Here is a 14,529-nt window from a genome sequence, read left to right as displayed (position 1 = left end):
AAGGCGCGTTCGGTAGCCAAAGGCTACACCCAACAGTATGGTATCGACTATGAGGAGACATTTGCCCTGGTTGCTCGTCTTACCTCTATCCGTTGTCTTATCGCTATCGCTGCCGCTCGTCGGTGGCCCCTGCATCAGCTTGATGTCAAGAATGCATTCTTGCATGGTGATTTATCCGAGGACATCTACATGTCTCCTCCTCCTGGTTTTCCTACCTCTTCCAAGGTATGCAAACTTCGCCATGCCCTATATGGTTTGAAACAGGCACCTCGAGCTTGGTTTTCGTAATTTAACTCTGCTCTACTCCAGCTTGGCTTTACCTCTAGCGATCACGATTCGGCTCTTTTCCTTCGACGTGGGTCAGCTGGAATTACTGTTTTATTGCTTTATGTGGATGACATGATCATTACGGGAGATGATGCATCAGGTATCTCTGAGTTGTAGGCTCATCTACACCGCCACTTTGAGATGAAGAGTTTAGGGCCTCTTCGGTACTTCCAAGGACTTGAGATCTCCGACACCTCCGATGGATATTATCTCTCTCAAGCCAAGTATGCCTCCGACCTCCTATCTAGTGCCGGTCTCACTGACTCCAAGACTGCTCCTACACCTCTTGATTCTGATTGTCGTCTTACTCCGATGGATGGTGTTCCCCTTGATGATCCGACTTTGTATCGTCAGCTGGTGGGAAGTCTCATCTACCTGACTGTCACTCGACCGGATATTGCTTATGCCGTCCATATCGTCAGTCAGTTTATGTCTGCTCCTCGGATGACTCATCATTCTGCTGTCCTACGGATTCTCCGGTACGTCAAAGGTACTCTTCTTCATGGGCTTCATTATTCCGCTCGTTCTTCCTTAGTTTTGACCGGGTATTCTGACGCTGATTGGGCGGGAGATTCCTCTGATTGCCGCTCGACCACTGGGTTTTGCTTCTTCCTTGGCGACTTGCTTATTTCGTGGCGCAGCAAGAAACAGACAGTTGTCTCCCGGTCCAGCGCAGAGTCCGAATATAGAGCCCTTGCCGATACCACTGCCGAACTTCTATGACTCCGCTGGCTGCTGGCTGATCTCGGAGTCCCTCAGCCCTCTGCCACTATTATTCATTGCGACAGTCAGAGCGCCATGAAGATTTCGACGAATGATGTCTTCCACGAGCGTACGAAGCACATTGAGATCGACTGTCACCTTGTACGTCATCACGTTGCTCATGGAAGCATCTCCTTGTCTCTCATTTCCTCTGCTGATCAGACGGCCGACGGATTCACCAAACCTCACCTTCCCAGCCGTTTTCAGTTTTTTTTTAGCAAACTTAAGTTGGGTTCCACCTTGAGTTTGAGAGGATGTTGATATATATTATATATATATATTGATATATTTCTATATATATATATATCCTACCTAATATATCTCTTGTATAAATATAACATTGTACCCTAATTATGATTTAACGAAAATAAAGTTTATTCCATTAATCGTAACAATTTCTAATATAATATAGATAGTAGAAACTACATGCACAAAACAAACAAATAGATTTATAAATATGAAACGGAGTGAATATTAAATATTAATCTTTTCTTACCGGAAATTGTACTCCCTTCGAAGTTTTGTAGTAAATTAAAAAATGATATTATTTTATTAGTTAGTGTGAGTGTGTAAGAGATTTTGATATTTTTGTTCTTTCTTTATGTATAAAATAATTGTATAGTTGTAATTTAGGTAAAAAAGATAATAATATTTTTATATTAATGTATGATTATTTTTAGTTAAAAATTAAAAATATATATATACTTTGAAATTGAGCAAACGAATATATTAAAAATAAAATTTTGAGTAAAATTTTGAGTTGGAACAGAAAAAATATTAGATATTCCTGATTTTAAAATTTTTGAAATTCTATCTTTTGGTAAATGAAGCCGTAGAGCTGTTTAGTCGTAAGAATTTTTGAAATTTTAAGAAAGTTGTAAAAATATACATATATGTATATATTTAATCTGATAATTTATAAATATATATATAGCTATAATATATTACTTGTATCATAAATATATATATATATATACAGGCCGTTCTGAGCCCGGGCGAAAGGGGCGACCACCTAGGGCCCAATGTAAATTGGGGCTCATTGTTTATTTATGTTATATATAAATTATTTATATATACAAATTATTTGACATTAATATATTAATACAAAAGTATGGCCTAGTGGTTAAGGTTAATATTAATAGTATTATTGATATTTTGCATATAAAAATATTAAGAAATTTATTTTATTTAATTATTTATATTTTATTATAGATAAAAAATATATTATTTATACTGGGCCCCTAATTTTTGTTTTAACATTGTTAATATTAATACTATTATTGATATTTTATCTAAAAATTCTGAAAAAATTATTTTATTTAATAACTTATATTTTATTATAGGCAAAAAAAAAAAAAAATCGGAGTAGATCATATATATATATATTTAGGGGTCTTTTATTTTTGTTTTAATTATTTTTTTCACTAAAAAGATAGTAAATATTAGACAAAATTATTATTATTATTAGGCAAAATAAACTCTTTATGATTTCAAAACTCATACTTTAAAAATGATATGAATCCCCTTATACTTTAAAAATGTTCTATGAAACTCATTTTTATATTTTTCTGGTGATGAGAAGATGACTTTTCATATATATTTTTTGCATGGCGAGGGTTTAATATAGTGTTTGTTAAAATATAAGGGAGCGTTACACAATTTTTAAAAATTATGCTAAAAAAAATATTTTTTTATTTATATTTTATTATAGGTAATAAAATATTATATATATATATTTAAGGCCCCTAATTTTTATTTTACCCCGGACCCTTCGAAAATCAGAAACGGCCCTGTGTATATATATTTAAATGTCACGCATAGTTCATTTATAATAATAATAATAATAATAATAATAATAAAGTATTCATACATAATTTTATTAATTTTATTTAAATAAATAATAATTAATTTGTTATTATTTATTCTATTATTTTTATTAACTATTTAATGAAAATTTTATAATATCTTCAATTTATTTTGGATTTCGGTCAATTTGTTTTTTTATAGATTTATTATTATATTAGATATGAAAAATCATATTGATGATATAAAAAATTAATACTCCCTCCGTCCTTCTTCTTCTGATCCGATCACTTTTTTTCTTTTTTTTTTTTAATTTATTTTGATCGGATTGCTACTACTACAACATCATAAAAATATAAATAATTAATTATTCTTTTTTAGTTTCTATACAATTTTTATTATTTAAATTTTATATTTCATAAATATATATATATTCTTATAAAATTTCAAATTCAATATTACTTTAATAAAAATTTAAAACTTCAAAATTCAATTTAGACATAAAAGAGTTTTTATAGTATTTTATTCGTCATTCATTGTTCATATTATCATTTTAATCCATCTTACATTTTCTATTTCATTTATTTTTAAAAAAATTATATATTTTAATCATATTTTAAATTTTATAATATACAATTATTTAAATTTTAATTAGTTAAATTAATTATATTAATATTAATCTATAATTATTTGTATTATATTATAATTATTTTTACTAATATATTTTTAAATTATTTACTAATTATGTCAATTCCAAAATTTCATATCTACGATAACTCAGGACATAAGACGAACCTACGTAGAGGCAAGGGGATTTGTAGCCGGGGATACTATGTAGCCAACTTCCAAAATATTAGGATTTTATTAGTGTGAAAATTATAAAATTATGTATTTTTTATTATTTTGTCCTTTTTATTTATTTATTTTTTTATAGTGTAAAAAATAATAAAATTTGTGTAATTTTGTTGATTTATATTTTTATATTTTAATATTTTTTTTTTAGTAGAATTATTGAATTTTATTTATTTTTTTAACCCTCCCTATATTTTAGGGTTGGTATGTCATTGGCTGTACCCTCCCATCCCCATACCCCACCCCTTTTTTTAAAATTTTAATATATATATATATATATAATTGAATAAACTAAAAATATACAAAAAAAATAATAATAAATTATAAGATGTGTTTGGGTATTGAATTTTGAATAATAAAAAATTTTGTATTTAAATATATTTATAATAAATTTTTTTCTACTAAAAAATACTTATCGATTTCCAACAATATTAAAATAAATATTGCAATATGTAGTTGATGTTGCTGTAATCAAATATATATGTCATGGTTCCTTACTTCGATAGAGTAAAAATATCGAAATTTGATATTTTGCAATACTTTTTCAAACATATTGCATTAAAAATTTGTATCCATTTTTCATGATATTATGCATGGATCAGGTATATCATGACGAATTCTTCAGAAAACAATAGTGTCTTCCACAATGGAATCTGATAATTGAAATTTCGAGTAAGTGTTTACATAATTTTCTTTTGTCCGAAGAAATGATTCATCGAAATAATGAGTCACTATTGCACGGTTTCTTAAATATGGCATATCGAAAAATAACAAATAAATTGTGTTACTTCTAAAATTTTAAAAGTTAGCCCCTATTTTCGTCGAATCCTTGTTCCGCCCCTGACTCATTATATAATATATGGGTTTGATGAAATAATCACTCTGTTACTCAACAATTCTCAATGAAACAATTCTTCATAAATATTATTAAAAAAATATAAATATATACACACATTAATATAATATGTATATTATCCAATCATAAAAAGTTAACTATTCAATAAAAAAAAATATTCCATATGTCCCAATACAATAGTCTTGTTTATCATTTTTGTCCGTCCCAAAACAATAGTCTCATTTTCATAAATAACCCTATCACTATAAAACTATCCCTACTTTTTCATTATTATTATACAATTACCACTACTTTTTACACTAATATACTCACAAGAGCAAAAAAGTCATTTATCCTTACTTTTTACCAACTATCAATATAATATCAATATTCTTTAAATTTTGTGTCCAACACAATAAGACTATACTTTTTGGGAAGAAAAGAATATTACTTTTTATATTGCCAACATAATTTTCTATACCACACACAAAAAAAATCAATTTATCTAAAAATCCAATTAAAGCATCCCAATTGATATGTTTAAGACAAAAATCCAAACACAATCAAAATAAAGCATCCCAATTAAAGAGATCCAACAAAATAGACAAAGAATGGAGTGAATGAATGAATATTTAATGTGAAAATTTTGAGAGAATATACTTTGGAGTGGACTATGCTTTGTAGTATTAGAACAAGAGATTAATGGCTTTTTGTGAAAGAGGTTTTTTGTCCTAATTGCTGTTGTCATGTCATCCCATTGCTCTATTATTAATTAATTTGCTTTGGTTTTAGGTATATTCACAAGAATCATTCTTAATTGTTCTTTCTCTTAATTAATTATTTGTTATTTCATGTGCTTATACTTAATCCCTCTTTTTTTTTAATTATGTACAATTTTGTCGATATTCTTGATTGTTGTCTAAACTCACTAATTGCACGGACAAACCTTCGTTGGACGTATTCTCTTGTAACGATTTGGCATGAAATTGGTATCCAAACAAGAACTTTGAGGGTATGTTTTTTTAATCAAAATTTTTAAAATTTTACTATTTGAACTCTGCGTTTTTTCAAAAAAAAAAAAAATATTTCAAAATATCCCATCAAACATTATTTTAATGTCAAATTCAAACCAAATTTTCTCAAACTCAACCAAAAGAAACATGCCGCCAGATATTCTTGAACAACAAGGTAGTTAAATTCATTTGGTATATTATTCATGTGTTGTTACATATAGGTTTATATATAATAATTTTTTATTTTATTTTTTTTATGCTATTCAATAAAAATCGTAAGATCGTCAATGAAAAAGGATTATATTTTTTTTGATGTATTTTAGTATTTCATTTATATTTATTTAATATTTCATTTATCTAAAATCTTTTACAATTATTTCTATTTCGAAATATTCTTAATAGATATTGCAATTTTTCTTTATTTAGACTTTTCTTAAGCACTTTCAATATAATATATAAAATTATTTTAAATAAAAAGTACAAATAAGTTCGTAGAAAAAATTATTAAAACTATACTACTTAAAATTCAGCTAACTTCTCATTTGTTTGACTCTTATAAATTTACTTTATGAACAAAATTTAACAAATTTAGAATTATTTTTTTTCGAATTCGAATTATTAGTTATCAAATATTATGATAGTATAATGAAGAATTTTGATGAAGTTTTTTTTTTTTATAGTTATTTTATAATAATAATAATAATAATAATAATAATAATAATAATATTTTTATTAAAAAATAGAATTTTTAATTAAAAATTAAATAATATTTAAAAGAACAAATTCTAAAAATGTGTATACAATCATGATTAAAATTAGTGGTGATATATTAAAAATTATTTTCCTCCTGTTTTATATTATAGTTATCAATTTTGATTTTATTAAAAGTTTTTTTTTTTCTTTATCAATTTTAGTTCCAAATAAACTAAATTTATCGATTTTAGTTTCGATAACAGACATGAATGATTCAAAAATGTGACTGGAAAACTCAGATAGTCAATACTGCCGTGTTGGATTCAATACGGCCGTATTCATTGTTTTTAATATGATCATATTCCTGCCTATATTCACGATACTTTTTTGAATATGGTCATATTCCAGATTATATTCGTTATCATTTTCACTTTTCATTTTGAAATTATCTGATATATATTTTATATTTTAGAAAAAAATAAAATAATAACAAACTAATTATTATTTTATTAAAATCAAAATATAATAAATTAAAGTAAATAAAATTGTTTATTGAATTATGCATAACAAATGAAATGAGTATTTTAAAAACGAGTTAACTGTATTTTTAATTCTGTAATTAAATTTTTTATTATTTTAATCGTATAATTAGAACAAGTTAGTTTGAAAAGTGAAAAATTTTCGCAGTTTTGTGTGACATCAGCATATTTCACGATTACCGCTTCCCCGTACACTGCCACGTGTCAGGCAGCGCTGGTTCTCCCTGTAAACCTAAACCCAAACCTAAACAGACTAGCAGACTGCCCAACATTCGTTAATTATTCCTCTCACTCCACATAATTTGTCCTTATTTTCTATTTTCGTTCGTCCACGTAACTTGTTCTTTCTATTTTTGAAAATATAATTATGCACTTTAATCGTATTTTAAATTTTATAATTTTTTTAATTTTAATTAAACTATTTATTTATCTTAATTTTAATCTATAATTATTTTTACTAATACACTTTTTAATTATTTAGTAATTATATTTTACCTAAATTCTCATGTCTACGGTAATACACTCATATTTCATGAGGTATAATTAATAATTAATATATCCAAATAATTTTAGACGTGATGTTTCAAGTGCCATCTTACCAGTTCCCATCACTTATTAATTACCAGTTTTGTTATGCTTATTGTTTTATCCACTTATAATTATATACCTTTTCATATATTTAAAAAATACAAGTATATATTTATTTTATTATATATATATATATATTTTTTTTATAATATGTGATAGTATTGAATAGAGTTATGGCGTCCAACTAAGAACCCAACATGTACTCATTATAATAATAATAATAATTATTATTATTATATCGGCCACACCCACAGCAGCTAAGCTAATCCACGACGCGGGCGAGCACGTGACGGTACCCTCCCCCAATGACGGTTAGACACGCGGCGTGCTGGTCACGTGAGAAGCATGTGATGGAAATGTGGAGAGACTTGGTTGGTTCCAGATGTCGCGCTTGCAAATAAAGTGCGCTTTATTCGTTGCGGCTTAGGTTTCGGAGTAGCGCTTTTATTTGGCTTGCACGTCTGGACACAGGACACCCGTCATCTCCTGTCCGGACCCACAAGCCAGTAATTGACCAAACTCAAGGGTGTGTTTTCTTTTTTAATTATATCACACACTCCTTGTGTGTTAATGTAAAATTTGCACGAAAGACTCTCATTATTTAAAATTGATTTTCGGTTCTAAATAAAGATATAAATTATGAAAATTTTATAAGAAAAATATAAAATATTTTAAATAATTTTTTAATAAAATAAATAAATAAATAATTGATCAATAATTTATTTTTATATTTTTTGTAAAAATCATATAACAATTTGTCTTCAAAAAAATATAAAATGAAGAATTAATTAATTATTTATTTATTTATTTTATTCAAAAAAGTTATTTAACATATTTTTTATTTTTTATTTATATAAAATTTGCTTAATTTAGGTCTTTATTTAGAACCGAACATCAATTTTGGACAATGAGGGTGTTTCATGCAAACTTTACATTAACACAAGAGAATTTCACGCAATAAATAAAACACGAGGTATTTTGTGCATTTTTACTAAAAACACAATGGAGTGTTATATAATTTACCTTTTTTTTTTATATGAATTTGGTAAATTTTTGGGTTTAGATTTATATTAAAATAATGTATAATAAATATTTTGTAAAAAAAATAAATTGTATTTTTTTTAAAAAATACATATTTCAAATAGTAAAAGTTTAAAATTTTGGTAAAAAAATAGACCCTCGAACTTACTTATTTTATACTTCTTCCTTCTCAGGTACTATGTCAGTATTACTGCAGACACAATGATTTAAGAGGAGTATGATTCATAAATAATTAAAAATATATTAGTAAAAATAATTACAATATAATACAAATAATTATAGTTTAAGATTAAGATAATTAATTGGTCTAATAAAAGATTACAAATTATAAAATTTAAAATATGAGTAAATGTATAAATTTTTTTTGTCAATAAAAAAGTGACATAATATGTGAGAGAGACAAAAATAGAAAATGTAATATTATATGTGAGACGGGATGGAGTATAATTTTGATATTCTTTTATTTGAATATATTTACAAATTATTTTTAGAATTTGTTCTTTTTTATTCATTTTTTTTATATTATATAATCTCGTAATTTCTTTGAAATATATTTATTTTTATATAAAATTTTATTTTCAATAACTAGATTAGTTTTCAAAATATTAAAATCTTTAATTGTAGTCAAAACACACGCACACAAACTATATATATAAATTAAATAATAGTTAAAGATTTGGATAATCTTTTGTTTTAATATTCCATTTAGGAAGGGCGTTCAAATTTTATTATTGTGTAATAAATTTGATTAGATTCTAAATTAATTGTCATGATCTGGTAATTAATTAGAGGTTACACATGCACCGCACCGTACCATTAATATCATATTACAAATTTGTTTCGTGTCTCTACGTAGTACTCCCTTTCACATCTCATGTCATTTTTTTTTTTAAATAATTACCCATCTTAATTTTATTTTAAATTTTATAAAATTTAATTTTTTTAATTTTAATTAAATTAATTAATTATTTTAATTTTAATATATAATAATTTATATTATAAATTAATTATTTTTACTAATATATTTTTAAATTTACTAATTATATTTATCTTTTAAATTCTCATGTCTACCGTGATTGAGACATTCAATGTAGGATAGAGATTAATAAATTATAAGCTTTAGGTATGGTGATGGACACGTCATCATTTGGGGGGTTGTTATTCTTCCAATCTCAAACACGATCAATCTCACCTTCGAAGTGAAAATACGCCATACTATTTTATTATTATATTTTTATTATTATTATTATTATTATTTTATTTTATATTATTTTTTATTGATTCCCATCACTTTAGCTAACCAAACTTTGATCGTTTCAATACCACCAAAAATTAATTAACAGGAAAATTAGAAGAAATTTCACACACACACACACATATACGTATGTGAGGTGTGAATGTGGATAAACAAATATATATACATATATATTTAATAAATAATTAATTGCATATTAGTCAAAGGGAGCATGGTCAACGATGGTTGACTTTGAAACGTGTCAAAGGTGATATCCGTTGTGTGGTTTCCGGGAGCAACCCCACCCATGGTGTCAATAATTTTGCTTCCAAATTAACATATGGTCCTAAATGATGACGTGTTCATTTTTTTCCTTACAATAAATCTGATGTGGATATGTATATATATATATATATATTTAAAAAGGTTTATAGATAAAATGTATCCTTCAATTTAATTAGTCTTCTAGACGTTTCTTTTAGAATTCTTTGTCTGTACAAATGAATTAAGGCTGAAAAAATCCTTTGTTTAGATAGAGGTATTAGGAGGTTTTTGAAATATTGGAAGTTTTGAAAAAAATAAAATAAAATGTTAGTATTTGATTTGATATTTTGTGAGAAAAAATATACTCTTTTCGTCTCATAATCAAATATTTATTTGCGTTTTGAACGTAATTTTAGAAATATTAGTATTATATTTGGATGTAGTAGGAATAAAATAAAAATGACTAAAATAACCTTATTAGTATGTGTGATATAAAAGTAATGATATTTGTGTAATATATTGTAAGTTGTAAGGGTACTTGTAATGTTAGGTAGATAGTATAGTTACTAAAAAATGAAATGAATACTTTGTTATGTGACGGACTAAAATGGAAAAATGGATATTTTGTTATGGGACGGAGAGGGTATTTGATGTAATATTTTTTGAAAAATGAATAGAGCTAACACTACAAGAAAAAATCATTTTTGTAACAAAACTTTTTTGTCTCTAAATCTATTTTTTCCATTACTAATGACATTAGAGACGAAAATAGGAATGAAATTACGTTAGCTACGTGAATTTTAGGAACAGAATTTCGTTACAAATATAATATTTTTTTTTTTGTAGTGTAAATGAATGAAAGAGGTGATGTCTTATTACACTTGCCAAATATGTAACAAACTTTTACTACCATTCATGCATCGGAAGCTGACCCTCACAATTTGATCATGATCACGAACTAGATCGACGGTCAGGATTCGTCGACGCCTAATTGGTAGGGCCCGCTATTTATATTGGTGCACATTTTTGCATGCCCACAAACCCATATTGAGATAAGTATGTATGTATGGGGTGGAGGATAGGCAAAGTTGTTTAGAGAGCATTATTAATATTCGCTACGTTACTTGTGAGATTTTACTCTGATTTTATTATTTTAATTTTAATTTTTAAAAAAAATATTAAATTAAATATCATATTTTTATTTATTTTATCACACTAAAATCTAATTGTATATTTTAAAATATCACATCAATATATATTTTAATTATATTAAAAAAAATTATTTCAATTCGAAATTTTACAAATTAAAATCAAAACCCAAAACTAAAACTTTACAAGCAAACACACCCTACATTATTGATATATATATATATATATATAATATAATTTGGATAAGATTTGGATGAATCCAATTATGTGTATATATTGTACAAGTTGGTGAAGTTAGTAAGTAAGGAAGATAATATGGGATGTTTTGGATCATGCATTAGTGTTGCCAACCCATGTGGCTAAAACTACTATACTACCCAACCAATGATATATATATATATATATTATAAATAAAAAAAAAAAAGAAAGAAAAAGCTATACAATCAATCAATGCATGCACCATATATATATATATATTTTTATTTTTTTTATATTATTGGATAATAGTATCACCGTCCTAAATTATAATTTTATAAAATATATTGATAAGAGTAAAAAGAATTATTGATATAAATGAAAAGAAAACAATTTCAAACATTTTGTAAACTTCCAAATTAAAAATTACCACAAAAACATTGGAAATAAGGGTCTAATTTAAAGACCTTTTAGGATATGTTTTTGTTTGGGATCTTCAAACTCAAAGTTGTGTTTTTCCTTTTTTTTTTTTTTTTTTTTTTTTTGTGGATTTGAAAGCAGGTTTTACTATTTAGATTTTTTTCTCTCTAAAAAAATATCAAATAAAATAATTATTTTTTTTATTATTATTATATACAAATTTATTTTATATTCAAAACATCAAATCAACATATATTTATATCATATTAAATAATTATTCAAATTTAATTTTTTATTGTTCTATAAATCCTAACACAAAAACCCAAACCCACGGACAAACACAAAAATGACTCAAACAACCCTCTCAGCCTAAAAAATATGAGACTCTTTGGCAATTAATTGTAGTTGGTTTTGATTACATATTGATTTGATTAGTTGAATATATTAATTATTAGTGCTAAAATATTTTGTAAAATAATTATTTATTATTATTATTTTTTTATACATAAAATAATTAAAAAATTTATTATTAGTTATTAAAAATTACAAAAGAATTATTAAAATATTTTTTGTTGTTATTTTTAAGTATTTTTGTGAAAAAGTAATATATTTTTATTATGGCATAGTTAGTTGGGGTTGATGATAGTTTTATATATATTTTGTTTATTAGAAATGGTAGTTGAAAAAAAAAAGAATAATCAAAATAGTTTTGAATTTTGAGTAAATAAATATTTAAATCCGTTTGGACGACGAATAACAATGGTGAGATTTGAACACAAGATTTCTCAACTCTATACCAAATTAGATGGCGTTAAGTAGAACTGTCAAAATAGATTGAGCCCGTCAAATTGGCCCAACCCACCTCACTTTTAAGAAGTATTATAATGTAATTTTTAAGTTCGTTAAAATACAGACTTAATTATTTGAGCCAATTCATAGAGGGCGTGAGTTGAAAGAAAAAATACATTCATCCAAAACACAGAGTGAACTCATCCTAAGTAAAAATATATCAAGCAAAATACTCACTCAAGATGTAATGTGCAAATAAATCTCTTGTTTTATTTAAAATAAAAGATAAGACTCTATGAGCTCATTTCTTATTTGCCAAAGTAATTGACTACATGTTAGCTGTTTCTTTTAAAAATTTTGACTAGATTATAGTTCAAATTTTTATTTAACTATCAATTGGATCAAAGAGGTGAGGATTTACCTAACTGTTTTGTCTATTGAAGTTCATCTTGATTTTGCTATTGAAATTGTCATGGTTTGATTTGTTGTCAAATTAATATTTTTGTAAATTCTTTTTTAATCTCATAAAATTCCACCAAAAAAAAAAAAAGTTTGTAGAATATGAGTGGCGGTAGCCGGTCATGAAGGTACAATAGAATGTGTAATAAAATTCTTAATAGAATGCGTCTGCATGTGTTGAGTGGATACATACTGATGCATCTCAATCTTTCATGAAGACATCGGAAAAATTGGTATGTAATTATTTACTTATTTATTTTGATTAATATTCATCCGGCTTACTGACTAATATATTATTTGTCATTCTAAAACGAGGTTCAATAAGGTTGGTATATATACGTGGACCCAGACCAAGGAACATAATCGGAAGTATTATATAAACTTACGATCAAGACAAGTTGTAATTTATTATGAAATCAAGAGGCTAAAATGTTGATAGTAATCTTTTTTTAAAATTTGATATTTAATGTCTTACTTCAAGTACAATCAAAATGAATTGTTTCTTAACCTAGTACCGTGTGATAAGAAAAGTCGTATTCAAGAATCGAGAGAAAAGTCGCATTCAAGGATTGAGATTATTGGCTTCGACAATCCTTCATGTAAGGTCCTCTCATAGTGCTAGCAACGGGCACACTACAAATTCATTTGCTAAAAATGATCGATTAAAGAAGGTAGAAGACAATGTTGTGAATATCCACAATCACATGTCTCGTGTGGACAAACGAATGACTAACTTGGATGTTCAGTATCAAACTATAATAAATTAGAATTTTACTATAATGTAAGGGCTTTGGCTTTTAGACAGACGCAAGGCGGTGACTTCTACCAATATGATCCTGATTCTAATCACAATCATTCCATCACAATCTATTTTGCTCGAGTATTTGCTATGACATTCCGTAGCAAAAAATTGTGGCGAAATCGGTTACAATTGATAATCCAGTCGAAGAACATTATTTAAAATCAAATAATGTGTAATGGAAGACACACCCAAGGTCCACCAAACTGTAAAAAAAAAAAAAAAAAAAAAAAAAAAAAAAAAAAAAAAAACCAAACTATTTCATAAGAAGGAATTAAAAAAAAAAAGTTGATTATCCAATCGAGAAATATTATTTAAGCTATCGAAAAACACACAATACATACAATACAGTAACACACACTCTACTATATTTTTACTATTTTTAGCTTGCATTTAAAGTTTATCCTTAGAGTCTTGTAACTTATACATTGTTTATGCTAATTCGAGCTTGTTTATTGATGATTCATGTTAAACTTATGTCGTCTACTATCTCTTACGCTTGTCAATACAGTTAGATCGGACACTTTTAACTTTATCGTTCAAAAACATTGCGTGTTCCTTGAAGATTTTGATCCTGAAGCCATTTGATAATCCAACGATAGACAATCTTTGTAGAATGTTGTTGGGATCCATATCGATTGATTTAGGTGCATCAAGTAAAAATGTTTGGACCAACGCGGAATTCATTTTAGTTCCAAAAGTTATATTTTCTCTTTTTTGTTTCCAATATTCATTAATAATAATTTATTTTTCTTAATGCTAAAATT

General features: G+C 26.1%; 1 protein-coding gene across 1 annotated transcript; it reads left to right on the top strand.

Moving 5' to 3' along the window:
• Positions 1-468: 468 nt before the first annotated feature.
• LOC127259503 (uncharacterized mitochondrial protein AtMg00810-like) lies at positions 469-1,050 on the top strand. The gene has a single exon (XM_051286868.1). The coding sequence runs from the start codon at positions 469-471 to the stop codon at positions 1,048-1,050; it is 582 nt and encodes a 193-aa protein (XP_051142825.1).
• Positions 1,051-14,529: the final 13,479 nt, after the last annotated feature.

This window comes from Andrographis paniculata, unplaced genomic scaffold (genome assembly GCF_009805555.1).
Source record: "Andrographis paniculata isolate CXL003 unplaced genomic scaffold, ASM980555v1 Contig60END, whole genome shotgun sequence".
Taxonomy (NCBI): domain Eukaryota; kingdom Viridiplantae; phylum Streptophyta; class Magnoliopsida; order Lamiales; family Acanthaceae; genus Andrographis; species Andrographis paniculata.
Note: the sequence above shows the minus strand (reverse complement) of the source record. Positions and strands in the feature narration are given on the sequence as shown.

What these genes read in the sequence shown, in the direction of transcription:
- LOC127259503 (XM_051286868.1), top strand. Translation starts at nt 469, where the DNA reads ATGAAGAGTTTAGGGCCTCTTCGGTACTTCCAAGGACTTGAGATCTCC.